Source organism: Rhipicephalus microplus, chromosome 5 (genome assembly GCF_043290135.1).
Source record: "Rhipicephalus microplus isolate Deutch F79 chromosome 5, USDA_Rmic, whole genome shotgun sequence".
Lineage (NCBI taxonomy): Eukaryota > Metazoa > Arthropoda > Arachnida > Ixodida > Ixodidae > Rhipicephalus > Rhipicephalus microplus.
This window is the reverse complement of record NC_134704.1, coordinates 79195620-79222507: the sequence shown is the minus strand read 5'-3', so window position 1 is coordinate 79222507 and position 26888 is coordinate 79195620. Positions and strand designations below refer to the sequence as shown.

At 46.0% G+C, this 26888-nt stretch overlaps 1 protein-coding gene across 2 annotated transcripts in view; it reads left to right on the top strand.

Moving 5' to 3' along the window:
* Positions 1-26888, top strand: part of por (Protein-serine O-palmitoleoyltransferase por) — a 73071-nt gene that overhangs the window by 29838 nt on the left and 16345 nt on the right. The window contains exons 1-10 of one of the 2 annotated variants that reach the window (XM_037425278.2): positions 1774-1910; positions 2626-2824; positions 4546-4741; positions 5709-5752; positions 6020-6320; positions 9025-9135; positions 13101-13201; positions 13264-13343; positions 21953-22016; positions 22077-22162. In XM_037425278.2, coding sequence (XP_037281175.2) covers positions 2626-2824; positions 4546-4741; positions 5709-5752; positions 6020-6320; positions 9025-9135; positions 13101-13201; positions 13264-13343; positions 21953-22016; positions 22077-22162 — 1182 coding nt within the window. In that variant the 5' untranslated portion in view covers positions 1774-1910. Of the gene's footprint in view, positions 1-1773; positions 1911-2625; positions 2825-4545; positions 4742-5708; positions 5753-6019; positions 6321-9024; positions 9136-13100; positions 13202-13263; positions 13344-21952; positions 22017-22076; positions 22163-26888 lie in introns of those variants that run through there. The other variant, XM_075895718.1, reaches the window with a different exon arrangement.

Below are 26888 nucleotides of genomic sequence, written 5' to 3'. Positions count from 1 at the left end.
CTCCTACAGTAAAGCTTTGCCACTCCCCCTCCCCTTTTTTTATTAACGCTGCAACATTGGCTAACATTACTTTGGATTTTGAATAACGTGCAACTTGTTACAGCTCCAGCTGTAACAAGTTGCAACATAGCTATTTCAATTCAGCGAATTTTCACATTAACGAACTTTTCCCCAGGGCCCATTGAGGTTCGTTCAAGTGAAGCTTCACTGTATTGCATTAAGCATAACAAACTGCATGGGAGGCACGTGGAGCAGCGCCAGCGTTGCGAAAATAAAGACAAAACCAGAAGATGAATACAAAAATGGGGGAAAACGCATGGCAGCTTTCATCTGTGGGCTTCACGCACCCAATTTTCGCCACTGTTCGCCGAGCACACACACACACACACACACACACACACACCCATATATATAAATATAAATATATATATATATATATATATATATATATATATATATATATATATATATATATATATATATATATATATATATATATATATATATATATAATATATATATATATATATATATATATGTATATATATATATATATATATATATATATATATATATATATATATATATATATATATATATATATATATATATATATATATATATATATATATATATCACACGAAGGTGACGGAAAAAAATGGCAGCATATCCACGGAGTGAATGATGGAGAGTGGGGCGAAGAATTCATCCGTCCATTCGTTCTTGCTTCCGTCCGTCCATGCGTCCATCAGCCCGTCCGTGCGTGCGTCTGTTCATGCGTCCGTCCCTGCGTTCGTCCATGCAGCTGCCCCTGCGTCCGTTCATGCATCCATCCATGCATCTGTCTATGTGTCCGTTCGTCCATCTATTCAACACTCCAAGTACCACCATCTCACATCTTTTCATCATATATTCCCCATATAGAAGCACCGCCATCCAGCGGACATTCCAAGGACTAAACGAGAGGTGGCACACTTTCTTACGGCTTGCGCTTCGGGTCCACTTCCCACCTTTAACCACCTCGAGTTCATGGTATATACTAGTTCACTGTATTCATGGCACTGCGGCCCAACGCTCGCTAAACCTTTCGAAAACCAAGGAGGTTACGCCCAGCGAGTATGACGTAGCAAACTTTTTCAGTCAGATAGTGCTCAATGTACATGCCAATGGCTGCTAATGGGAAATGAGAGGCGGAGAATTCGGCTTTTACTTTCTTACGGCTTGCGCTTCGTATCTACTTCCCATTTTTAACCACCTCGAGTTCATTCATGGTGTATACAAGTTCATTGTATTCATGGCACTGCGGCTAAACGCTCGCTAAACCTTTCTAAAGCTAAGGAGGTTACACCCAGCGAGTATAACGTAGCAACCCTTTCTTGTCAGATAGTGCTCAATGTACATGCCAATGGTTGCTAATGGTAATCGCAGCCTGCGCGTTAACTAAAAGCCGAATGCTCCTGTCTCTCATTACCCATTAACAGCCATTGTCATGTACATTGAGCACTATTTTTTATTGTTCAACAGCGCACAGAAGAAGTCTCTCACCGGCACCACCTTGGAGGCCAAAATGTTATACTTGTTACATACTACGGGAAACGAACGGGTGCTGCTATAAAAAGCTTCGCCCCTAAAAATCAGCCAAGAGAGTTAATCTATCCGAAAAAAAAAAATCATCAGTGACGAGCAGTTGTGATGTACGCGTATGCCGTAAAAACAGAACACGGAAACGACCAAATACGTATTTAGATTACCTCTGGAATACAGAGCAGTCTTATGACATTTGATTCGGGGCGTTTGTCTTCTTACACGTGTCCCATTAAAGCAGTCTAAGTGCATCACGCGACATTTGAGAGGTCAATCGCTTCTCTTACGTGCTTTCGAAGGACGTTGCTTGCGGACACCACACGAAGGTAAATAGGCCGCATGGTTTATTCATAATTCTATCTTTATTTGGGGTTGGGTGGGGGTGAGGCGTTACCAGAACGGGGGGGGGGGGGGGGGGAGGGGGCAGTACCACTGTATGAGGGGATGCAAAAGATGGGTTGATTTAGGATAACCTTTGGTGCGGTGTCGGTACCTTCTAGGCAAGAATAGAGGGGGTGGTGGTATATCAATTCTAGGGCTGCACCTTGTTGGTGCCACCATGCTGTATTTGAATTCAATGCTTCAGAACTTTTGAATTTTTATAAAACTACATGTACTTTGTTTTTATACCTACATTGCAGTGCCTTGCTTCGTAGCCGAATGATCAAGCCATAAATTTATATTTTACACTTGTTACATGAACGTTAGTAGCAGTGAATACAAATGAATTGCGAATAAATATAATCAATGTGTGGCCTATGTACGACCTCTCGACTCAATAGATCAAAGTTGCTCCAAGTTTCGCCACTTTACCCGTTCCCAGCGGCAACCATGGTGGGCGGGATGGTCGCGTTTGTTTACAAAATCCCTAAAGCAACAAAGTTTACATTCATAAATTTCATGCCGGCGTTACAAGTTGTCTCTAGTCTGCCTGGTTTCATTCAACTACTCTGGCGTGCATGCTGTTCGTTCATGTCGTACTTGGGCCAATGTAGAATGCCCGTACATCGGTAATGATTGTGTATCCTAACCGCGCGACAGATGGATTTTGACTATGACGACGGGGACGGGCTGCCTGACGAGGAGTACTATTTCGATGATGACGAAGTCGTCACAGCTCCCGATGTCTCACTCAGCGATCTCTACAACGATTGCCTAGCGCCCAGTCTGCGTGATGGACTTCGCGCGGCAGTTATTTTACTGCCCGCCTGCCTGCTCCTTAGGACAATCGTCAGCACCAGTGAGTATTTACACCGTCACTTCGCTTTAGACTTTTGTGAATGGAAAAGCTTTCTATGCGACGACGGCCTTTTCGCACTGTTCTTTTTTATTTGTATTGCTTCACGCACCTTCGTCCTGGTTGTACCCAGCATGGTATTAATACCGCAATTTGGTGCCTGTGTTGGAGTAGTGGGAGTGTGTGAAGCTGCGCTATTCAACCGAAGAGGCGCGGTGTTGTGGTGACGTAGTCGTGCACGTAAAATCTCTGACAGTAGCACGCACCCACTTTCGGGAATGAGCTAGGTATTCCATAAATCATGTGCCCCCCCTACCCCCCCCCCCCCAAAAAAAAAACTACCATGTCAAACGCATGTTTAATTATGCGCTAGTCGTTGGGTTACGAATAAAACTCGAACATCACGAGCAGGTGGTGTTGGAAATAGGCTGAAGTTGGGCGCGTACGAATGCGGTTCGTGGCTCAGTTGAAGAAAACCAGCGTTTAATAATAATTGTTGAGTTCACCGCGCTTCCCAAAACCACAATCTAAATGCATGAGCGCAAAGCATTTTAGCCTCCGCCGAAAATGTGGCCGCCGTGGCCGGTAGCCGATCGCGCTGAGTTATGATCAGCAGTCAAGTACCATAAGCACCAGACCACCTTGATGTTTTAAAAAGAAAAAAAAAACAGTCAGCAAACAAGTTAAGCATAAGTATTTACTTATTGCGAGTGGCTCCAACTTCTGTAAATTAACTATTTAACTGTTGTTTTATGTTATGTGGTTTACATGGGCCATATGACACTAGAGGCAATTTACGTAAAGCATTAAAAGAGCACTGACGTAAGATCTGCTAAAACATTGCACGTTGTTGGCATTTAGATGAGATTATGTAATGAGACATTGGTGTACTATGGCCGCAAAAGGAAGTAAAATTGTCTGTCACCATGTTCCTTTACCACTGAGCTTTTTTTCTACTTTTCTGAATTTGTTTTTGAATGATTGATCTCTTTCCCTTTTCAATATTTCTTCATTGAAACAAATCATGCCTGTTTTGCTCTCTTCTTCCTTTATCGTTTATGCTGTTTCTTCTCTTTACCCTAACCTGTATTCTTGCCTCTATTTCCTACACTTCTGAGTATATATTTAAGCGTGAAAGTGGAATCTAGTTTCAATGTAGTCGTGGCATAAAACAAACTATGACCCATGTCTTGCAAGTACTGCGCGCAACTGAACTCAAAAACATTTGCACAGGATTTATGAGCTTTGCAGACGCCGTAGTCAGGTACAACTGAACTGTCAGGTCAGGCCCTGCCCGGATGACTGATCGCAACTAATGAAATAGTCTGGCTCGTGAACCATGTGGCGTAGTTACTGGCAATCCGGCTAGTGTTGTCAGTTTAGAGTACGCTCTTATTGCAGGCCCGCGTTCACACATTCGAGGAATCCCCGCTGCCTTGTAAAGTTGTACACAACTACAGGCAATTTCTCGGAGCACGGCTTAACCCTTCATTCAATTGTCGATGTGCCCATCGCCTTGGATCTTCAAAGCTTACTGTGGTTTTTCCCGCCTTTAACGCACAAACATTGAGCTTTGCATTTTCTTTCTTGTATGCATGAAACGACACAACTCTTCATAGTGGTTGTTTTGCTTCTATGCTGCTGGGCTAAGGCATTCAACTTAACCTACATTTCACACCTTCTTCTAATGCCGGAATACCTTAAACATTTTTGCGATATTGCAGGACTTCTACCGGTTGGCAGTGTGTGGGTGCATGCGCTGTCCGCACTCCTTGGCGTATGCTGCCTGTATGGTCTGGTCGGGCACCTGGCAGCTTATGTGGTTGGCCTGGCACTACTGGGAACGGCCGTGCTGACATCATTGCCTCGACACCATGGCCTCTCGTGTGCCTCTCTGGTGGCCGTCTTTGTCATTGCCTGGTGAGTGATGCAGTCGAGCCACGTAGTCTCACCTGTAGATAACTTTCTGTGGCTATGTAGTTGAAGCAACAGAGCTGGAGCACACATGTGACAAAGCTCTCGATTTACACGGCTGCTTTCTGGCAGTAACATTCCTAGGATAGATCGTATTATTTGCTCTGAGTTGAATATTGCTTTTTACATTTTCAAGTGGCATGCCAGGCTCCAACATATGTGTATTCATGTTCTATATCCCCTTTGAGATACGGGTGCTCATAGGACACGCAACTTAAATTTGCCATTTTTGTGCATCATTGGCAAGGAAGAGAGCAAACACTGAAACAATGGTAAATTAAGCTTTCTTTTTAAATAATGTTCCTTTATATCACTTCTGACGAATATTTTGCCATACACAGTCACTCTGATGAAGGCTATATCTTATTAAATTTGTTGTCAGTGCAATTTGTAGACTATTATAATGTGAGCTGTGTATGTATATATATATATATATATATATATATATATATATATATATATATATATATATATATACACATATATATATAATGAAGAGAAGTGCGAATAAAATGTCATATTGCCTGATGTCCTGATAATGTATCATGCTCTGCAATTGAAGTGCAATAGTCTGCCTGCATAGCAGTTGGTGCTTTTTTGTGCCAATGGTGAGCATTGAGTGTTCGTTCGAGTGGGTCAGATACTGTTGCAATGTGGGACAAAGTCTTCCACATTTTATTGAATACCGAAAGGAGCAAGCTCGGTGATGCAAGAAAGTTCCAGCAGCCGTGTGGAGCATTTATTGCGCTTCATAGGATTAAGATTGATCTAAGTTATACCACTTCTCTTTGTATGTTTCTTTTTCAGTGTCAACTTTCGGCATACTGCTAGTAAAACGTAGAACTTTACTAACTAGCACGTAGTAGTCATTGAAGTGACAAGACTTAACGACCACCTGAAATTTTCCTTGCAGTGAGCTGTGGCTTGTTGAGCCCAAGTCTTGGCACCAGGTCCGAGGTAAGGAAGCATTGACATTTATATTTGCAACTGTGCCAAGATCTGTATTGCCGAGTCTATGCAACTTTGCTGCCATTGCTGCTCGGACGAGTTGGTTCATGAGTGAGATAGATTTACCGATGCAAAAAGATGAAACACTTAAGAAGGAACACACACGCATAGTCCTATCAATGCTGTATGTGTGTTTATTCTCAATTTTTTCGTCCTTTTGTGCTGGTAAATCTATCTTGAAGTTTTTCTAAGTTTTTGTTGTCGCTTTGTACGCAGGCTGTCAGCTGGTTCTGTGCATGAAGCTGGTGTCCCTAGCCATTGACATGGACTGTGGCCGACTCGCAACACCCACTCCCTCTGCCATGTTTGGCTACCTGCTGCACGTGGGTTCGGCCCCGTTCGGGCCATGGATTGGGTACGAGGCATACGCCAGGAGCCTCGAGCCTGGACTCCTTGCTGGTCTCGGATTCTGGTCGTGGCTCCGTGCCCTGGGCCAGAGCCTGGTGTTGTGTTACGCCTGTTTGACTGTGTCAAACTGCTGGTCCACATGGCTCCTCTCCAACACGCTAGGCCTGAGGCAAGCTACACGCTACACCATATTTTTAAAATGACACTAAAGCAAAACAATGAAACGGTTTGCATTGATAAGTCGTACTCTGAAAACTATAATAATGTTCATTTCACCTTGATATGTTTATAATACAGCAAAAAATCAAAGTGAAAGCTTTGTCTTTAACTTTTGTGCCAAAACTTTTGCGCCTACGTCATGGATTTCAAAGCGTATTTTTGATATTCAGGCAGCATTGAATCAACGAAATATTCGAGACTACACTCTGGGAGCTTCAGGGGATAAAGCACGTCATTTTTGTGGACTAAAACAATACGGGCCCTAGGAGAAGCCCTCAAAATCTACTCAGCGCAGTGATCAGTGCGGGAATATTAAGGTAGCAGCACCACTCGCATTTTATTTTTGTGTGTTTTCTCACTTACCCAATGTATATTTATAACAAGCATGGGGACGTTGGTATTGCCAAGCTGCAATTTATCAATAGGAGAAAAATTATCTTTTCCTTGGGTGCCCTTTTAATAATGAGGGGAAAAAATTAGGGAGGCATTGTGTGTTACAGGGTTCATGTTGGTTTGTGTAACAGTCAAGCTGCCATGTGAGGGTCAGACAGCCATGCTCTCCGACAAGTGGACGAGAGATTGCAGCAGAATGGAGGCTGATTGAGAATGACACACGAGGACATGCGCCCATTCGTTCCCAAGTTTGCTGCAACCAAACTCCTCACCCATGATTACCAGCTGGCCCAGATGCAACATAATTTGCCATCCAAATTCTCTTGCCGAGATGAAATTTTGTTATGTCGTACTATGTGATTGGGTGTGGCACTTGCGAATCCATACTCTCGTCTCATAGGAACGGCCAAGAGTGCAGCATGCAATGCATGCGGCTGTGAGATGATCAGCATGTTCTATGCCACTGCCCTTGCTACCAGACTCAACGGTGTGTTCTAGGAGCCATACTCGATCATCTTTATGCAAGACCGCTATTTGAAAGGTAGATCCTCAAACCTTGGCCGACGGTTATGTGCACGCACAAGGGCACGAAAGCCTGCCGAGCTACCGTATTTACTCGATTCTACCGCGCCCTCGATTGTAACGCGCACCCGATTTCCACCGCGAAAAAAAAAAAAAAACGTAAGACATCGATTGCAACGCGCACCCATTTTTTATTGCTGGCCCGCACGATCACACCACTCGAAAAAACGATTCCTCTCGGGATTGTCTTCCATTTAAATATGAGGTACGGGCGAAGCTTGTGCCCATCTGACGTGTAACAGAGCATTGCCGTCACTGTAGTTTTACCGTGGACCGATGTCAGCACGCGAACTTGCTTCGCCCCCTTCTTCTCGACAGTTGTGGTGCCAGGCATGTCGAAGTAAAGAGGCGTCTGATCGGCATTCCAGATTTGCCCAAGCGGGTAGCCGTTGTTGCATCGCAAGTTTAGGACGAACCTCTGAAAACTGTAAAGCTTTTCATCGTACTTCTCCGCAAAAGTTTTCGCATATGCATGTTCCCATTCGGAGGGAAGAGCCTTTCCTCTTCATATAGTTAATTAGCCAGCACCTGCTCGCTTTAAACAGGCTCCGCATTAGACTTTTTTCTAAGACTAATTGCATAGCCCGCACTTGGAGCAGTTCTGTCGTCATGGGCCGCTGTGCCACTCGCTCCTCAAGCACATACTCGCTGAGCAGCTCTTGAATTTGCGGAAACCGACCCTGCTGTGGTCCACTGAAGCCTCTGCGTGAAGCTTTGCTGTCGACAATCTTCTGCTTTTGTTTCCGCCGGTCCCGCACGCACGTTTCGAGAAGGACCACGATGCGGCCCGATTTCCGTCCGTTTCTGCACACGCGATGACTTTTCTTTTAAAAGCGGCATCGTGGTGCACTCGAGTTTTTGGAGTCGGCCCTTCCAAGTCGTCGATGCTAATGCACTACTAGATGACGAACTCCTCAGCACACGTACGAAGTGCCGCACATGGTAAACACATAGGCAGAAATAGCCGACGCACCATGCCAACGCACGTAGGGGGCGGCCATTTTGGATTTGCGATTGCAATAGATTGACCGTAATTTTTTTGTTCGTACTCGATTCTAACGCGCATGCGATTTATGAACTCGCTTAACCAGAAAAAAGGTGCGCGTTAGATTCGAGTAATTACGGTACATGGAGGGGACCAAACTTCACTGACGTGTGTGAACTACCAGCATGAGTTGGTGTTGTGTGTGTTCTCACTAACGGTTCAGTTCTCTTTTTTTCTTTTCTTCCTTCTCCATCTTATCTGTTATTCTCCCATTTCCCTTCCACGAGTGCAGGGTAGCCAACTGAGCCAAGTGTGGTAAACCTACTTGCCTTTCTTGTTCGTTTCTCTCTCTCTCGTCCTACCTGGCACTTCAACAACTGCCAAGTTAACCAGCAAGCAAGCAGTCGAGAGAATAGTACAGCTGGGTGAATTCGTTAGACATTTTTGTTCAACTGCCATTTTATTTTTTTGTCCCTATGTGTCCTTATTCCTTCATTAGCAAAAATGCCTGAATAGACGTGAATGTTGCTCTCTGGTGGACATAAACAACAACAGAGTCAAAATTTTAGTTGAAAGCCACTGCTTGTTTTTGTAATTTCTTCCTGTGTGTTCGTCTTGTTTTTTCGCGCTGCTTGCCATGGATCCATGCCAACTGGCCCAGCTACCTACACTTTTGGACTTTCATGCATTGCAGGTGGCTGGCGGCATATCGGGATGCGCTCTCGTTTCGCTTCAGCCACTACTTTGTCACCTTCCTGTCTGAGGCCAGCGCGGTTGCGTCGGGTGCCAGCAATGAAGGAACTTGGTAAGCCTTGCTCTAAGCTCTCATTCACCCTAAAATAATGGTTGCGATTTTGCACCTTTTTTAGTGTAACACTTCACCAACCAAAAAGAACCTTGTGAGTGTGGTATGCCCTTCAGGTCTCACTACTTCTGTCACACGACAGTAATCATTGGCTGTGTTGCATGCGTTTCCCAGCTTCGACACAGAGCACCCTTTACTTTCAGTTCAGAAATGGCACGCATGGTTTCAGTGTGTCGTGGTATTCTTGGTGGGAAAGTAGCAAGTGTGAGAATTTGCAGGTAAGGAAATGCAAGCAAAGCAGATGACATTTGTCAAGGTACAACAAAAATATGCCCCTTAGATTGGAACTGTTGTGAAAGCGCACCAAATGATAGACATCACCAGAAACATTGTTCTGCCCCGCCATGGTGGTCTAGTGGCTAACGTACCCGGCTGCGGCGGCTGCATTTCTGATGGAGGCGAAAATCCCATAGGCCTGTAGATTTGGGTGCACGTTAAAGAACCCCAGCTGGTCGAAATTTTCGGAGCCCTCCTTTACGGCGTCTCTCGTAATCATATGGTGGTTTTGGAACGTTAAGCTTCACAAATCAATTAGCGTTGCTCTAACTCTGCTTTCTGGCTGGTGTTCTTTCGGGAACATTATAGCATACAGAAACTTATCTATAGGGGAGAAACCTGGAGTATTGTGAAGGGGGTTTAAATTAAGCCGATCAAGCCAAGGAAAGACAAATGATAGATGCAGTTTTAATGGACAAGAAGAGAGCACAGAACAAGGACAAGGTAAGATTAGTGAACAAATGTGTGTCAAGGATACATTGTCACTTGGTTGGGACAGGGATTGAAGCAGTCGTAGCTGGCAACAATAAAACTCTTTATTGAACAGACTTGTGCGCAGAAGAACAATGACACCGAGTGCAATGTTATCAGCCCACACAGATGACTGTCGTCGAATAATCTGATCAGCAGCAATGTTCATCGGCATTTATACATGTGGCATTAAAGATGCCAGCATTGTTGATAGGGGCTGGGTTAGTTCCAGAATAATCTCAGTCATTCTCATTAAGTGCACAATCTTAAGATAATTCTAAAGTAATTGGAAATGCTCCCACACATTCAGGCACAGCTTATGCAAGGTAGTGGTTGCACGTATAATGGGAGTTATGAATTGAGTACTGTGGCCTCTGTGGACGCTAGTGGACATTGTGCACAGAGCAGTAAGCAGCACAAGTTGGGGGTAAGTACTTTATGTACAAGCATATGCGATCCATTTTATGCATCAGATTCAACCAATGCTGTGGAAGCTATGCAATAAGTTCGATCAGCAAAATCTGTAATTCCGCACGTCTTTTGGGTGGTTTTTGTCGTTATAAGCGCTCGCACGAGCCTCTATGCAACTCGTCCCGATAGTGCACAAATAAAGCATATGAAAAAAAAACAAAACAACAAGACGCTAAGCTATCTAGCTGTGGGATATCCAGCTGCATGACAGGATTTATTTATTTCTAAGGCACAAAACATTTTTCTTTAATTCTATGCCTAATAACGAAAAGAAAGATTAATTATGTGTGGCAAAAATGAGCAATTTTTAATGTGAACGCATCTACTGCAAGAAGTCTTGTTGGCTTCCATAGCATTGCACCTGTAGTGTACACGTATTCGAGGGAGTACGGCCACTAGCGTGGGTCTGGTCTTAGCGAGCCGCAGGCCACGCGTTAACCGTCGCCGTGGCGAGAACACGGTACTGTTCAACGTTGCAACACATTATTGCCTGTGGCAACACCAAAACGCAATACAGAGCTCGTTGCAAAAGAGGCGGCGGGAAAGAAAATGGGCTTATCCATGCCACGAGTGAGAAGTACTACACAGGGTGCCGCGTGCACATCTCCGTGGGCAAAAGTGATTCACGGGGACATTGGGACAAAAGGGCCCGGTCAGCAAGCAAAGCAAAACTTCGCTCGTGCTCTGCTTGGGTTCGAGAGATATGGGTCGGCATAGTACGACCACGTGCGAAGACACCGCAACGCTGTTCGGCTGAGAGTTCGAAAGGGGCAACAAAAGGTGAGCGTTCGCCGTGGTCGCAAGGCGCCGTTGCCGAAGTCTGACGAGCCTCAAACAATAGGAGCCGACAGATGGGAAAGAAATGCGTGCTCACGGGAAGAAATGCTCACTGGATGGGAAAGAAATGCTTAGGTTGTCCCGGAGAGATCTGACTCACTCCCGAAGCGCGTGCACGGAACGTCCCGAGAGATTCTGCTCACGGCGTCACAGTCGACATCCGCTACCGGGTCAGAGGGATTAATACTCACTCCAGCTCCCCCAGCGCAACAGATCACGTAGGAGAGAGTCATGTCAGGACACAATAACGGCAGAAATAGGCGGCAAAGCCTGCGCAATGGTGGCGGGCTAGCCTCAATTCCCACTCACCTGATGTGTGAAAACGAGTATACGTAGTTTCGATTTCAGTTAACAGGCACCAGCGCTTTTCGGTGTGCCGGATCAACTAACATGGTTCAGGTTCACTCCCTCCTCCTCCTTTTCATGTGGTGGTCACGGTCGGATCCTATCAATCCTGCAGTACTGGCAGGTGCACAATGAGAAGCACATCTGTACCTCAATATTAAATGTCCAGTTGACGACTTGGTGCTTTGAGGCTGAAGATTCTGACTTCCTAAGACCCTTTTTATGGAACTGGCAGCTCGTTGAGTCCATTTCGTTGCACCTGGATGTGTAAAGTCGAAATAGTGAGAAGATCTGCACGGTGGCTTTAGAGAGTCGACGCTGCAGGCGTGTGCAGCGCTGTTGTTTCCCCGCTCCGTCCCATCTTGCTCTGGAATGTATGCAGTGTCTGATAAACGTGGGAGAACAGTGGCTGGGGCATCAGTTGTCGGGTGCAGAGAGGCAATGGCAAAGCACGGGTTAGTTGGTACATAAAAAATAGACAATGAAGCGTGTGTGGCATATCTTAAGTTAAATTAAGTAGAAATGGACATGGGCAGTGAGAAGTCGCTAAGATGAGTCATTAAGAGTAGCAGACTGAATTCCAGGAGACGGCAAGTGTGCGCCAGAGGGAGGCAATACGTTAGCCAGGCAGATGAGATTGAGAAGTTTTGCAAGGATGACGTAGCTGCGGCAAGCACAGGACCAGGTGGGAGAGTCTGGTGGGAGAAACACTGGAGAAGCCCTTGCCCTACAGTAGCCCAGTCAGGCTGACGATAGTGAGACTTGCATAGTAGTCCAGCAAACACATGCTAGTTGTGCATTAAGTCAAGAAGACGTATGTATTTTGACGATGATTTCGGTGTGGGACATTGCATCTGAAAGGTTGCACAGTTTTGAAGTGCTGCTATTTTGTCAGATTTTACTGATCATGGAAAGTGAGAACGCCGCTGAAAGTGGGATACATGACGTAATTTTCTATAAGACAACTTTGTTATCTGAATTACCAGCAACACTATTGTGTTGGCACCGCTGTGTGTGTAAGGGTTGACAGTGGTGGGCTCCAGATTGTAAAGAGGGCATCTTCTAACGGAGCCTTGCCTGTGTGAGAAAGTTCTGTGTTGCATTGCCACAGAACTTGAAAAGGACTCAAGTTAGTGGCTTCGTTAGCAATGTTATATTAAACACTGAAATTGTGGCAATAGTGCTGCGCACTGTCGATTGTCGTTCGATCCTATTCATCAAGTTTTGCAAGTCTGCTGGTATGTTTGCGTAGATTTTGGAGTAATCACTGCTTCTTGCAAACATCCGTGAAAGAACAACTCTATGTTCGCAGTGCGGGATTAATATGATCAGACACACTTTCTTCCTCGCTGAAGAATTGGTGACAGCATTCAAATAGTTTTCTATACTCGTGCCAAGTTAAAACTGCACACAATTCTTAGTCTGGTGAGAAGAACATCACCATAGTGAAAAGTGAGGTATGTCAGTGTTGCTGATCTCGGCTGCTGCATTCCACTTCTCCTCAGGGCATTGCAGCTGTGTTCCCCTCTGGAAGTGGAACTCCCCCGGTCGCTGGTGCAAGTGGTAGTGCATTGGAATCGTGCTATGCATAATTGGCTCAAGCACTGTAAGTTTGGCCGGAGATGGCTGGTCGTTGCGGTGGACGTGGAGGGAGAAATTTGTGCGCAGACGTATTTCAGGTCACCCGGCCGCACTTGGGGAACCTCGGATCCCTGCTGTTGACATATGCAACTAGTGCCTTGCTTCATGTGAGTATCAATTGTGCTTGCCATCTACTCACCTTTCCGAGTTCTGGGCCTTTAATTTCAAGCTGCTTGAAAAGCCTAGCTTCATGTAGTGTAAATATAAAGCTGTCATTATTAATGTCTAACATTGAAAATACGAGTTCGAATGCCATGGAAGTACTATGCTGTAGTTTGTGCCCTCGATTGAAAAATTAATGTACATGCTATCTTTACCAACCAATGGATATCATGGATGAGCAAGAATACTGAGAACTAGTGGAGCACTTTGACATTGCCCCACCACGGTCGTCTAGTGGCTAAGGTACTCGGCTGCTCACCCGTAGGTCGCTAGATCAAATCTCGGCTGCAGCGACTGCATTTTCGATGGAGGTGAAAATGCTGTGGGCTTGTGTGCTCAGGTTTGGGTGCACGTTATAGAACCCCAGGTGGTCAAAATTTCCGGAGCCCTCAACTACGGTCTCTCATAATCATATAGTGGTTTTCGAATGTTAAACCTCACATATTAATCAATAATTTTGACATGTGACCTTTAAAATGGGGCTCGCCAATAGCTGAAAAATTTTGGTGCCTGTGATCTAGGAGTTGAGTAATATCCACAAACCACTAACTACACAAGTCATTTGCTACTGTGCAATTCTAAAGGCTTCTTACAAGGAAATTAGACATTTTTCAGCCCAATAGCTTTCACAAGACTGCGTCGCCTTTTCATAACTCTTCTAGTACGACCGCAAAAAAAACAAACTTAAGAACATGTAGTAACCAATTTCACTCACATCCTGCGTGGGAAAGGTAGCCGAGCATGTGGTCCTCAATAGGTTGACTCGATACCTTGAAGACAATGGGCTCTACCTGCACACCATGATTGGTTTTCGGGCCAAGCTTTCGATGCAAGACGCTATGAAGCTGCTCAAGCACCAAGTCATCGACTGCAACACTCGAGACATGCAGGCCATTCTCGGCCTCGACTTAGAAAAAGCCTTCGACAATGTTACTCACTCTTTCGTGTTGCGATCGATTGCTGAGCTCGACCTTGGAGTCAAATTCTACGAATATGTCAAATCGTTCTTGACCCGTAGGAGAGCCACCCTCAGAGTGGGAGACCATGTCTCCGAGGAGATCGAGCTGGGCTCGCGCGGCACGCCACAAGGGTCGGTGATATCGCCTACCCTGTTCAACCTTGTCATGGTCGGGTTGTCCAATAAGCTCTCATGTATCGAAGGCATTAACCACACAATTTACGCAGACGATATTACCATTTCGTGCAGAGGTGGCAGCGACGGGCAAGTCGAGCGCTCCCTGCAGGAGGCCGTAGACACCACAGAAGATTACTTCCGTTCCACAGGCCTGAGGTATTCCCCAAACAAGTCCGAGCCCCTCCTCTACCAACCCGCTAGGCGAGGGCCCAAGCCCAAAAACTGGCAGCCGATCTCGAAGAGTGATATCAAGCTCTACACCGGAAATGGCAGTGCAATACCCAGAGTCGACTCCATTCGGGTCCTCGGCATGACCATCGAGTCCAATGGTTCCAACGGCAAGACTATACTCAAGCTCGCCGCCAAGACGGATAACGCAGTTCAGCTGGTTCGGCGGGTGGCCAACCGCTACCAAGGCCTCAAGGAAGACAACCTAATCCGCCTGGTCAATGCCTTTGTGCTCTGCCACTTTTCATATGTCACGGCTATGCACTATTGGCAGCGTGCCGAGCGTGACAAGATGAACGTCTTGCTCAGAAAGATTACCAAGCGGGCCCTCGGTATCCCGATCAGGACGCGCACCGAGCGCCTGCTCCAGCTCGGAGTACACAATACGTTGGAGGAGATTGCCGAAGCGCAGGAGCGGGCCCAGCTCGTGCGCCTTTGGAGCTCCCAGACCGGCAGACATATACTCCGAGAGCTCGGTCACTCTCCGGCTGAAGTGGACGAGAAGATGAGACAGGTGCCCCGTGAGATTCGCGACCTCATCATCGTGGCACCGATACCGAGGAATGCCCATCCCGAGCACAATCGTGGTAGGCGACGGGCTAGAGCTGCCACTCTTCTCAAGTAGGTTCACAGTGAGGAGCGTGGCGTCAGCTTTGTCAACGCGGCAGCGTATCGTGAGAGCCGCACCTTCTCGGCAGTCGTCGCCGACTCCAAACAGCAAATCACCAACTGCGCATCGGTTCACACTGACGATCCGACGATTGCCGAGCAAGTGGCCATCGCCCTGGCCATCCTGGAAGGTAAAAGGGAGGTCATCTATAAAGACTCTAGGTCAGCTATTCGTGCTTTTGAGCGTGGTGTAATCTCCAAGAAAGCTCTGCGCGTGCTCCAGAGTAGTGGCCGCGACGGTATCAAGCACCACGTACTGATCTGGTTTCCTGCACAGGTTGGACATGTCCAAGGCGCTCCCCCCAACCTCAACGAGTCTGCCCACGAGGCCGCGCGTGCGCTAACTGACCGCGCCGGTTCCGGGCAACGATTCGGGGCCAACGTGGTTGCAAAAAACAGGGACGCGCCTGCCATGTACAACGAAATAACAAAACATTTTTACCTCGCGCGAAGACTATATCCACTCCCTCATCCAAATCATAATAGGCACAGGCCCTTACGCCCAGACTACTGCAGACCGACATGTACCCTAACCTGAGATCCCTTCACGCTATTTATTTTGACGTGTTCCCCATGACGCTTGCCCCCGCATGTGGGGATGTATCCACGCTGGTGCACATGGTCTGGGAGTGCAAGGCAATGTACACTAACCCCAGCTACATCGGTCAGGTGGGAGGCGGCCCTACGCAGTTCCCTCCTGGCCGACCAACTTTGGGCCGTCCAGCAGGCCCGTGGAGCGGCCGATAGGCTTGGCCTAACGGTCCCGATGTGAAAGTCGCCCGCTGCGCGCTGACGCGTGCCTTACAGGACCACAATAAAGTTTCGCAACCAACCAACCAACCAGTATTAGGTGCAGGAAGGCTACAGATAAAGAATAGGCAATTTCTTCCACAAACAGCATTACCTGGAGTTCAATAGGAAGCCAACTCAACACCTACTTGGGCAGGCTCACCATCAGTGCTTTGCCATTACAAAAAAAGTTTATGGCTCAGAACACCTTTTTTGATTATTCCGAACCGTGGCTGGCAGATTTGATGCGAATCTCAGCCTCCAAAACTTTCATTGGGTTGCAGATGCTTCAGTACTTCGACGGTCACTGCTGAGCTATTGGAATCGCTTTTATCTCCTCATGTTCTCGGTAATTTCTGATGCACTGCAGTTGCAGCAATTTCGAGTCTTCGAGTTGCAAATGTATATTTTTGCAAGATTTGCATGATGTGTCTTCTGGCACTTTCACTGAAAAGTTAGGTGAGTGGGCTGTTCTTTATATTCATGCTCTTAGAGTCCGAAAGTGAGCAACTTATACAGCCTGAAATGGTTTCTTTCATGCTGTGTGATTTTTAATAGGATGCTAAAAAGAAAATTCTTTTCACTTGTATTAGCAAATTAACTTTTCACATTACCTATAATGCCACTTTTTTGATGAGAAGACTCTTGTCGAGGCAGAAAATAGGTTGAATGAAAGCAGAGGCAGCGAGCGCCTGTGTTTCCTTCAAAACAGTGAACCACCTTGCTGTTCTCACACAAATGTACTCTGGTGGCTCTTTATTGGTTCTTATAAAGTAATATAAAGTAAAGCCCGTTAGTTTGACAGCTGTTAATTTGGAAAATTGGATCATTCGGACGCGTTACCCAATCTCAGTCAGTGTATGCATTGTTCAATGGCATCAAACTTTTGTTAGTTCGGTCACACTTAGCTGCGACCCGGTTGATACAAACAAATATCTGAGCACACTCAGGTCGAAGTGCCAGAAATTTCAAATAGAAAGGAGCGAAAATCGCATTCGCTGACAATCGAACCGAGGCGGCGCAGTCTATATTGCCATCATCATCATTTCAAACCATATAGTGACGATGTGAAAATGTTTTGAAAAGGAATGTTTCGGGTTAGCAAAAAGATGGAGGTCCTGAGCCATGGCCGCATTGTGAACAATGTCGTGTGTTGTGAAAATTGCGGCTCTTACACAGCTTCTCTGCAAAGTACAGGATTTACGTTTTACCTAATCCAGAAAATGGGAGTGTATTGATGAGATAGTCATTTGCTTATTGTTTTCTTGTACTTTCAATTTTAACTGAAGTTTTTCTGGTCCCATGAAATCCAAATGAATGAGCATTTATTGTAGATTATTAGACAGTGTTACGGTTCACTTTGCCTGGACATGGTTTAAATGAATGCCGAATGCAGCGAACAACCAGTGCACTGAGCCATCGAGCTGACTAATTAAATAGACTTGTTTTTCGTACTTGAGGAGTGCCTGTGTAATGTGCGGTGCCTACATTCCCCCCTTTGGGTTTTGTGGCGAGTGTATCAAGTGCCAGCCTATCTAGGATCCCTGTGTTTGTCAGAGCAGCCCTCACGTCCTGGGTAGCCCCGAAGGAGTGGAAAGCTCCAAGATGTTGGAAGATATGAAAAGAAGCAATCAAACTGGCAAGGGTTCTCATCTCCCTCTGCTCGCTCTTGAAAGTAGGACACCCCACATTCTTGCATTGCTCTTGGGAATGCACATCTCATCCGTTGCAATGTTTGTTTTATGTCGCGCTATCTTCTCTCTCAAACTGGGTTTGAGATCTGAGCAAACCCTGCTGAGGTTTACCCCTGCGATCACCTCCCAGAGTGTCTGCTAAGGCCTGCGTAACTTTCAAGAAAAAAAAAAAAGCTTTGCGAATACTAGACACAAAAAGAGAACTGGACTAGAGGAGTGCTCATGTTGTGCGATTTGCTCTTTGTGCCTAGTCTTCATGCTGTTTTTAACGATAAAGAGCCCATGCCACAAAATTTCTTGTGTCGGCGACGTGATTGTTAGCTGTACGGGGGAAAATCGGCATTGTCCGAAAGCAGAAAAAACAGTGGATGCAAATAATAATCATGGGCCAAAGCCAGCAGTGTGCCCAGAAGTACTTTGTTATGGGCCAGTTGGTGCATAGCACTCGTTTGGAAAGGGCAGCGCAAAGACATAGGAGCATGCGCATGTGATCCCATACGTTCACAAAATTTTGCATAGCTTGCATCAAAGCATAACATTCAAGCTGTGCTGTCCCCACTTTGGGGATTGTGGCTAGCTTGTCGCCATTGTGCGGGTCTTTTTCGTCTATTTCTGCCGTCCACATGTCCTAGCATGACTCTCTCATCCTCCGCGGTGTGGGGAGAGCAGGAGTGACGTTGTCCTCTTTCATTCGGCGCGGGATCACACCGGATCTCGACTGTGGCACCGTGTTCGGAGTCTCATGAGACGTTTCGCGTGTGTGGCAGTAGTGAGAGGAATTCTCGGGATTGCGAATGGTGAGCACGCCTTTTTTTCCCGTCTGTCGACTCTTTTGTTCTTGGAGCTTGCTCGGACAAGCTCGCCAACGGTGCCTTGCGCCTGCAGCGAACACTTACACTACCGAACACAAGCCTTACCAAACACAAGCCTCTTTTGCTTTCCCGCCACCTTTTGCAGTGGGTGCTGTACTACGTTTTTGGGGTTGCTGCAGGCAATAAAATGCTGCAAATTGTTTGAGAGCAGTACATTGTACTTGCTGCACTGCGCTCAGCACCTTGGCTGTTCGAACGCGCATGTGCAGTGGCTTTACTCACGCGAGGCGACGGTGGACACGGCGCTGTGACTTGCTACGATCTCACCCACGCTAGTGGTCTTACTCCTGCGGGATATGTGTACACTACAGCACCATGCGAATTCTCGAAGTTATGTGGCACGACAAACAAAGGCAAACGCCCCGGCCGCACAACCAAACACATGAGCAAGTTCACTGAGTGCACTTTCAATGTAGTTTATTTGATTCCCTTAATTTGCAGATGCCAGTACGTAGGCCAAACTGGCCTACGTACTGGCATCTGCAAATTAAGGGAATCAAATCGTAGGCAAACTGGTCATGTTCCTTCGCCCTTTCGTTGAGGCAGGCGCTTCAACGAAAGGGGGAAGGAACATGATTGTAATGTGTGTAATATGAATAGTGGTTTTTTGACTGACCATTGAAGGCGTTGTGGCTGCTCTCCTGGTTTTCGCAGCACACTGTTTTTGAAGAAGGGGAGGGATAAGACAGAGCTTAAGATCTTCGAAGCTTTTTTCCTTCATGAAGCAGGTGACAAACATGTTAACAGGCCTCCCATATTTTTGTCTGACTCTGAAATTGTTTCGTAGAGATTTTGTTTGATTGTCCTTTTCTTCTTGCTCTTATTGATGTAGAGTGGTGTTTCTCACCCATCACACATGCGTGAGATTCTTTAAAGTTTTTTATCGTTCTCACTATCTTATTTTTCTTTCACTAGTTAAAACCTGTCTTGTCAGCACGCTTTTAGATTCCTCACAACTGCTTCATTTTGGCACTTATACATGCACAGGTGGCTGCAATAAAAGACCAGTTGTTAGTCAGTACTCTTTTTCTGCACTGTATTTCTTTTCCCTGTGTCTTTCCGCTGCCCTTTCTAAATTAGTGTGGCCAGCCCTTCTATTAGGCAAGCAGACATTCTACCACAGGGCAGTACAATTGCTTGAAACTCCTTCACAAAAAGATCGAAGCCTTTTCAAGCTTCATCAATACGGGTGTCGCGTCGGGCAAGGAGTCGAGTGTCAGATAGAATGTTGCCTGGCAGAAGCGTAGATTGCCATTATGTGTCGCATCACGCTAACTGCTCAGCGAGTGGGTGGCTTAAAGCTGGCCAGGCATTGCATTGGGCTCATACATCATTGCTTATCGCCATCATCAACCTCATAGTGAACAAAGCATGTCACTATACAGGTGCAAATATTTCCTTACCGACACATAGTGGGTCAATTCCTACTTCGTAAAAATAGACACACTCTAGCTGGGCATCCACAGTGCTCTGTGAATGCAGGCTGCCAGCCATTTCCAATGTCAGTCTGGGTCAGCAGAAGTGCAGCAGACGCCCAACTAAAACTGTCTAATGTCATGTACACATTTGTTCCCTCGTGCCACTGTGCTCTTGACACACTCGTGACAGGTTCAGTGATGTCCACGAGTGCCAGGTGCATTATGCACCTTTCCTCCTCAAAAGTGGAATGCGAATTGGGCCTGATATTTGCTTCTTTTTCATTAATGTAATGTGTACCAACTGGCCCTTCAGCAAACCCTACATAGCTCTTTTATAAAAAATGAATTCATTCATTTCATTTCATTTATTTACTACTTCACAGAGCAGAGGGCATGGGAAGAAAAAGCTCGACAGAGCTTGGCTAGTCTTCCTAGCCAGTTACAGTCCAGCGTCATGCAGTCGCTGTACACACATTTTGCGGAATGAAAAATATTCATTACATGCAGAGAGTCATCAGCATTTGAAACAAAATAAGCACTCGGAATACTTCATGAAAATCCACTCCACATTTGAAAGACCAGATATAGGATTCATTAGAAAAACGCTAGAAGCTCAGATCTGCAACATACGTCAATGTCAACATCACTTCGTGCTAAAACACTTAAAACAGAGGGTAAAGTGATTCTTAACATTTGGGCAGCGTAATTCCTGCGAGAAGACTTCACCTCAAATCTTTACATCAGCCTCAAAGGGTATATAGGAACGTATTCGGCTAGTTCCGCCATTTCTTTAAGCATCGATGTATTTTGTTTTATTTCATGTTTATATCGGAGAGCTAGGCGTAATTCATAGAGACTAAATACTTTTGGAATAGCAGCAGTTTGGAAGAGCTGTGAGGAAGGGTAATCTGTGGCTAAAGTGTAAATAAGGCGTAAAGCTTTTTTTTTGTAGAATATAAACCTTTTCTAAATTTGTGAACGTGGTAGTGCCCCATACAAACTGGCAACCAGTAGGTCTCGTTAACCTGTGACATAAACATAGAATTGAAAAGCAAAAGTTTGATTCTGATAGGAAGGGCATGATTATTACGATATAAAAGACCAATAAAATGCGAGGCAGCTAAGCATATGTGATTAACATGAGCGTCCCACAGCAACTTTTCATTAAGCCAAACACGAGGGGTTTTGAAAGCTGGCACAATTTTTATGTTTTCGGATTCATAGCTTAAAGATTGAGAAAATGGCCCGGCCTTACCCTTTGGACAAAAAATCATCGCGTTTGTTTTAGTCATATTAATTTGCAAAGCATTTAAGTTTGATCATTGCTCGAGGATGCGAAGCATTTCATCAGCATTCCCCAGTAATTCATTTGCATTGTATCACGTTCTAAGGGAGAACAAAACAGCAAGTTTCAAGAAATGTAATTATGTCAGCTTAGTCAAAACGAAAATCTTTCGAAATCGTGATGCCACGCTGACATTCCAGTGCTGGTGTTTTTGGTCTGTAAGTCAAACAAAGTTCTGACGTTCACTTGCCTTCCAGTAATGAACCTATCATAGTGAAATTACCAGATATAAAATGAATGAGGATGTAGACCTTGAAGAATAGTGTATAAATCTCAAATGATCCAATATTTCACTTTGGTGTCTTTGTGATTGTGGCTGCAAGAACAGTTGTTGCTAGTGCTGCATGCTTGTGTTGTTCACGTGTTCAAGAGCACTCATTTTGCTGTTCTGCTTTTGCCAACAGGGCCTCAATTTCCAGTTGGCTGCAGTCTTGTTGTCGCTGGCACTTTACAGCTATGCCGAGTATGGTAAGAGGCTCGCAGGCAGAGATCGTTAGTGATGCTTCACAGTGAACTGTTGGCATGCAGTGCTCAGGCAAAAGCTGAGCCAAGTGTACGACGCTTGCATTGGAGCCCGGCCCTGTCGTCCTGACTGCGACAAGCACAAACTGCAGGTGAAATTTGTGTAGCTTCCACACCTCATCAGTGACGTTCAGATTTTATCGCCTGATGTCATTACCAATGACCAATAAAAACTCTCTGAACTGTGCCCATACTGTACAGGTTACATGTATAACATTGACTGTTGTTGCTTCAAACACTTGAAAAGAGGATTCAACAATAATCCATCTTCTGCTTCCTTTGTCCTCCACCATCTGAAAGTGTACACTGAATATTTTTTGGTTGTTGCCAAATTTATCAAATGACAAACTTTATTCTGATGCCTTTTCGTTTGTTCACTTGAACGCTAAGAATATGAGCCCCAGTGAAGGCTTAGTACTCTAGCCACATTGCCAACTTGTCATTAGCCACCAGGTCATTAGAATAGTTAAGAGTGCATGTGCAACTATGGAGCACTCTTCTGGGGTTTAGGCAGTTCATGAAACTATAAAACTGTTTAGAACTGCGATACAGAATTATAATGTTAGCAAGACTCATTGTTGCATGTTTGCTGCAATAAGCATCAGATGCAGTTGATCAAAGGTAAAAATAAAATGGTGGTTCGAAGTTCCCAAAGTACAGCTCATGCAGTGTTATGGCAGCATGAGTAATGAATGGAGATTGTTTCAAAAAACATATAGTGAGATACATATATATAAGGCATATGCAATAATGGCTGGCCATTTAATGCACAGGCCAAACGGCGGACGTTAAGAACAAAATGATTTTTTAGGGATACAAAAGATATATATATATATTCTAGGAAGGCAGAGAGTTAGATTGCGTGACAAAATTAAGAAGTTTGCGGGGATGAAGCGGAATTAGCTTGCAGAGGATAGGGTGAACTGGAAATCTTTAGAAGAGGCCTTCATCCTGCAGTGGACATGCAGGCTGAGAATGATAATGGTCATGATGAGCAAAAATACAGCTGGAACAATCCCAAAATATTGATCGCTTAACACATGAGGTGAGAATAGGTGGCAGCAAATTAATATTAAAACTGTTTTTGTCTTCAGTTTGCAAAGCATTCGTAACTGTCGCACAAATTGAACAGCCCTGTCTTAGGTTGGGTAGTATACATACCGTTACGGGAAAGATTTATTCACCGAAAGCGGGTCTTGCTAACGCCTTAAAGAGTGCACAGTCATGCAGGCCTACGGGGGAAGCTCGAGAGCCCAACCCACAACAACCACGTTGTCGTCTTCCTCCTTTTGGGTGCCATTCCAGCTGTGCCGGAGCGACAGTTCCATACACGTATCATCACCCCGGCTGGTAAGGCACCGGCTCGGTGCCTGTTAAATGAGCGAGTCCGAGTTGTAGGGCTTGAGACGAGAAACGTGGACTGCTTCAGTTCTGTGCGCAGCAGCCGATGAGTTTGTGGTAGCGGCAATCTCGTAGGTCACAGGTGTGACCTGACGAAAGATTCGGTAGGGTGCAGCGTATCGCAGTAGTAGTTTCTCGCAGAGGCCAAAATGTCGAGATGGGAGCCACAGGAGAACAAGAGATGCCGCAGAAAAAATGCATCCCGCATACCTATGTCAACGGTGTTAGAGAGACTTTTGTGCTGTCTGCGACGACAATGACCGAGCGCGGCATACTGTGCGTGCCGTGAGGGCACGGGTGATTGCATCCTGAGTGTACGAAGTGGAGGATGGGTGGTCTGTTGAAAGCAGTGTGTCGAAGGGCAGTAAAGGATGATGTCCGAAGAGTAGATAAAATGGGGAGTAGTCAGCTGTTTCATGACGCGACGAGTTATAGGCGAAGGTGACGAACGGCAGAGCTATGTCCCAATCAGTGCCCAATCAGTGTGGTCGGTAGATATGTACATGGAAAGCATGTCTGTCAATGTGCGGTTTAGGTGCTTCGCAAGGCCACTAGTCCGAGGGCAGTAAGATGTGGTGAAGTTGTGACGGGTAGCACAAGATCGGAGTAGATCATCAACCACACAAGATAGAAAGAAGCGACCAAGATCTGTTAGCAGGTGAGACGGAGCGCCATGCTGGAGAATGTCGTAGAGCAGGAAGTTGGCAACGTCAGTTGCACAGCTGGTTGGTAGCGCTAGAGTGATTGCATACCGAGTGGCATAATCTGTGGCCACTGCAATCCATTTATTTCCAGTTGTGGAAGTAGGAAAGGGACCTAGCAAGTCCAATCCCACTCGATAAAACTGCTCGGCTGAAACTTCAATAGGTTGAAGAAGACCGGCAGGGGGAGTCATAGGCTTCTTTTGGCGCTGGCAGAAGTCGCAAGATGTGACGTAATGGCGAACGGAGCGGTAAAGACCCTCCTAGAATACTCGTCATCGAACGCGGTCGTAAGTTCTGGAGACGCCTAGATGTCCAGAAGTTGGAGCGTTGTGGAATTATCGCAGAACATCCTTTCGCAGGTGATGTGGTACGAGTAAAAGTTCCGGGCCGTTGGGGTGTAAGTTGCGGTGGTACAAAACGTTGTATTGAAGCAGGAATCTGCTAAAGGAAGGGTCAGTATGACGCGATTGAAGGCGGTCAATGATGGTGAGCAGCGATGAATCTCGGCGCTGTTCGTCGGCCACGTTCAGAAAGTCACTGATGCCTAAAACGCAGGCATCGGATTCCAAATCAGTGGAGTTAGGTGTATCAACGGGGTGCTTGAAGGAGGATACAACTTTATTTGAAAAAAAAAAATCAAAGTATATGTGGTTGGGCCCTTAGACGTCCGGGAGCCCCCTGGCCGACATCTCTAGGCAGGCCTGGTGCACCAGCCACATCTGGTCGTCCGAACCAGTGACCCAAAGAGCGGCCTCCTACGAGGAAAGGGAAGGGTTAGGGATAGGGTCTACCGCCATGGGCTTTAGGCAGTTCCACAAGCAATGGAGAAGATAAGCCCGGGGTGCCCCGCAGGTGGTGCAATGTGGTTGGTGAAAAGTGGGGTAAAATAGGTGTGCCAAATAGGGAGAAATCAATGATTTTGTCTGTAGCTGGCACCAAACTGAACTTTGATTAGGGTTGAGGGAGAAGTGCGGGGCAGGGAAATCTCGTCTGCTGTTCCGGTAATACCTCGTAATCTCATGGTAGGTGCGGATTCCCTCTTGTGGTTTTCTCACGGGTTCGGGTGAGCGATCCCCCAGGGTTCGGATGGAAAGACCTCCGACATGCGCATGAACGCACTCATTCCCGGGGATACACTCATGGCCAGGCACCCACGTGATAGTCACCGGATGGAGAAGTGAAGGAATGTTGCTCAGTATGCGTGAGACTGTCTTTGGTGCTATGCCTTGACGGAAGTATCGATAAGCGCTCTGGGAATCAGGGCAAATTTTTGTAATGGTAGAATCTGCGGCCGCATGCACCACTGCTAGGGCTAGTGCAACCCCCTCAGCCACGTCGGGACATGCCGTTTTCACGAACACAGCAATACTAATGCACCCGTCTTCTGTCATGGCAGCAGCCATGGCCGTTTCTTCAAGTGGGCCTACCGCAGCGTCGACATAGAGGACGTCTTCACGATTTTTGTACCTTCGTATGTAATAATTAGCGCGTGCCTCGTGTCGGAGTTCTTGGATAAGCAGTCAGCATCACTGTGCAGCTTTCCAGATTTGTACACAACCGAGAACGCGTACTCCTGTAATCGAAGTGCCCATCGGCCGAGTCTTCCTGTAGGGTCCTTAAGCGTCGACAGCCAGCAAAGCACATGATGGTCCTTGATGACTGCGAACGGACGTCTGTATAAGTATGGACGGTATTTCGCAATGGCCCAAACAAGGGTTAAGCATTCCCGCTCAGTGATGGAATAATTTTTTTCCGCTTGCCGTCCCGGAAAACGTGCCAGGGTCAAGAAAATGGGGGGGGGGGAAGGGGGAATCACAGGTGAGGGAGCCGGTGCCGATGGCGACGCCCGAGTGCCGGTTTCAGGCATCGCTGCTGGACAAAACTGGGGTGCACTGCGGAGTTCCAGAGCCGGGTTGTGTGAAGACCTTGCACCTTCCACCTCAACATGTTACAGGGAAGATTTCTTCACCGACAGCGGGTCTTGCTAATGGGAAGCTCGAGAGTCCCACCCACAACAACTACGTTGTCGTCTTCCATCTTTTGGGTGCCATGATAGCTGTGCCGGAGCGACAGTTCTATACACGTATGAATACTTAATGACAACATTAGCACCATAGACACGATACAGTGCTGTGGAAAATAAAAGCGCTGCCTATTCGATCGCCTTGTTATGAGTTATAAGTATGTAGTACACTCAAACCTTGATATAATGAACCCGGGTATAACGAAATATTGGTTATAACGAAGTAATTGAAAAATACTTTTGCAGTAGACATAGTGCTATGAATAAACGTTTATAGCGAATTTTCGGATATAGCGAACTTGATTTTGTGTAAGATGCAACACTTGATGCTCCTGGTGCCCAATGGCATGCACGCATTTGACCCTTTTGATTAAAATGATTTTACCCGTTGCGGTGGTCCAGTCCAGGAGGCATTTCGCCGCCATACTCACTTCGATAAAGTAGAAATGCTATAGTAGGTTTGTGCTTAGATGCATTTAGGTGCATGTTAAAGGAGCACTGATATCAAATTTCAAGATCGAGATGTGCCCATCATTCGATCACTTGGTATGCATAGGTCTTCTTGGCCAAATTTGAACGGCATCCGTCACGTGGAAGTTATTTTAATTCAATGTCAAACAGCGTAGAAAAGCTAAGGAGAAGAAACGAAAAATAGACTGTTGTGCGACATCGACACTAGTTCTACGTGTT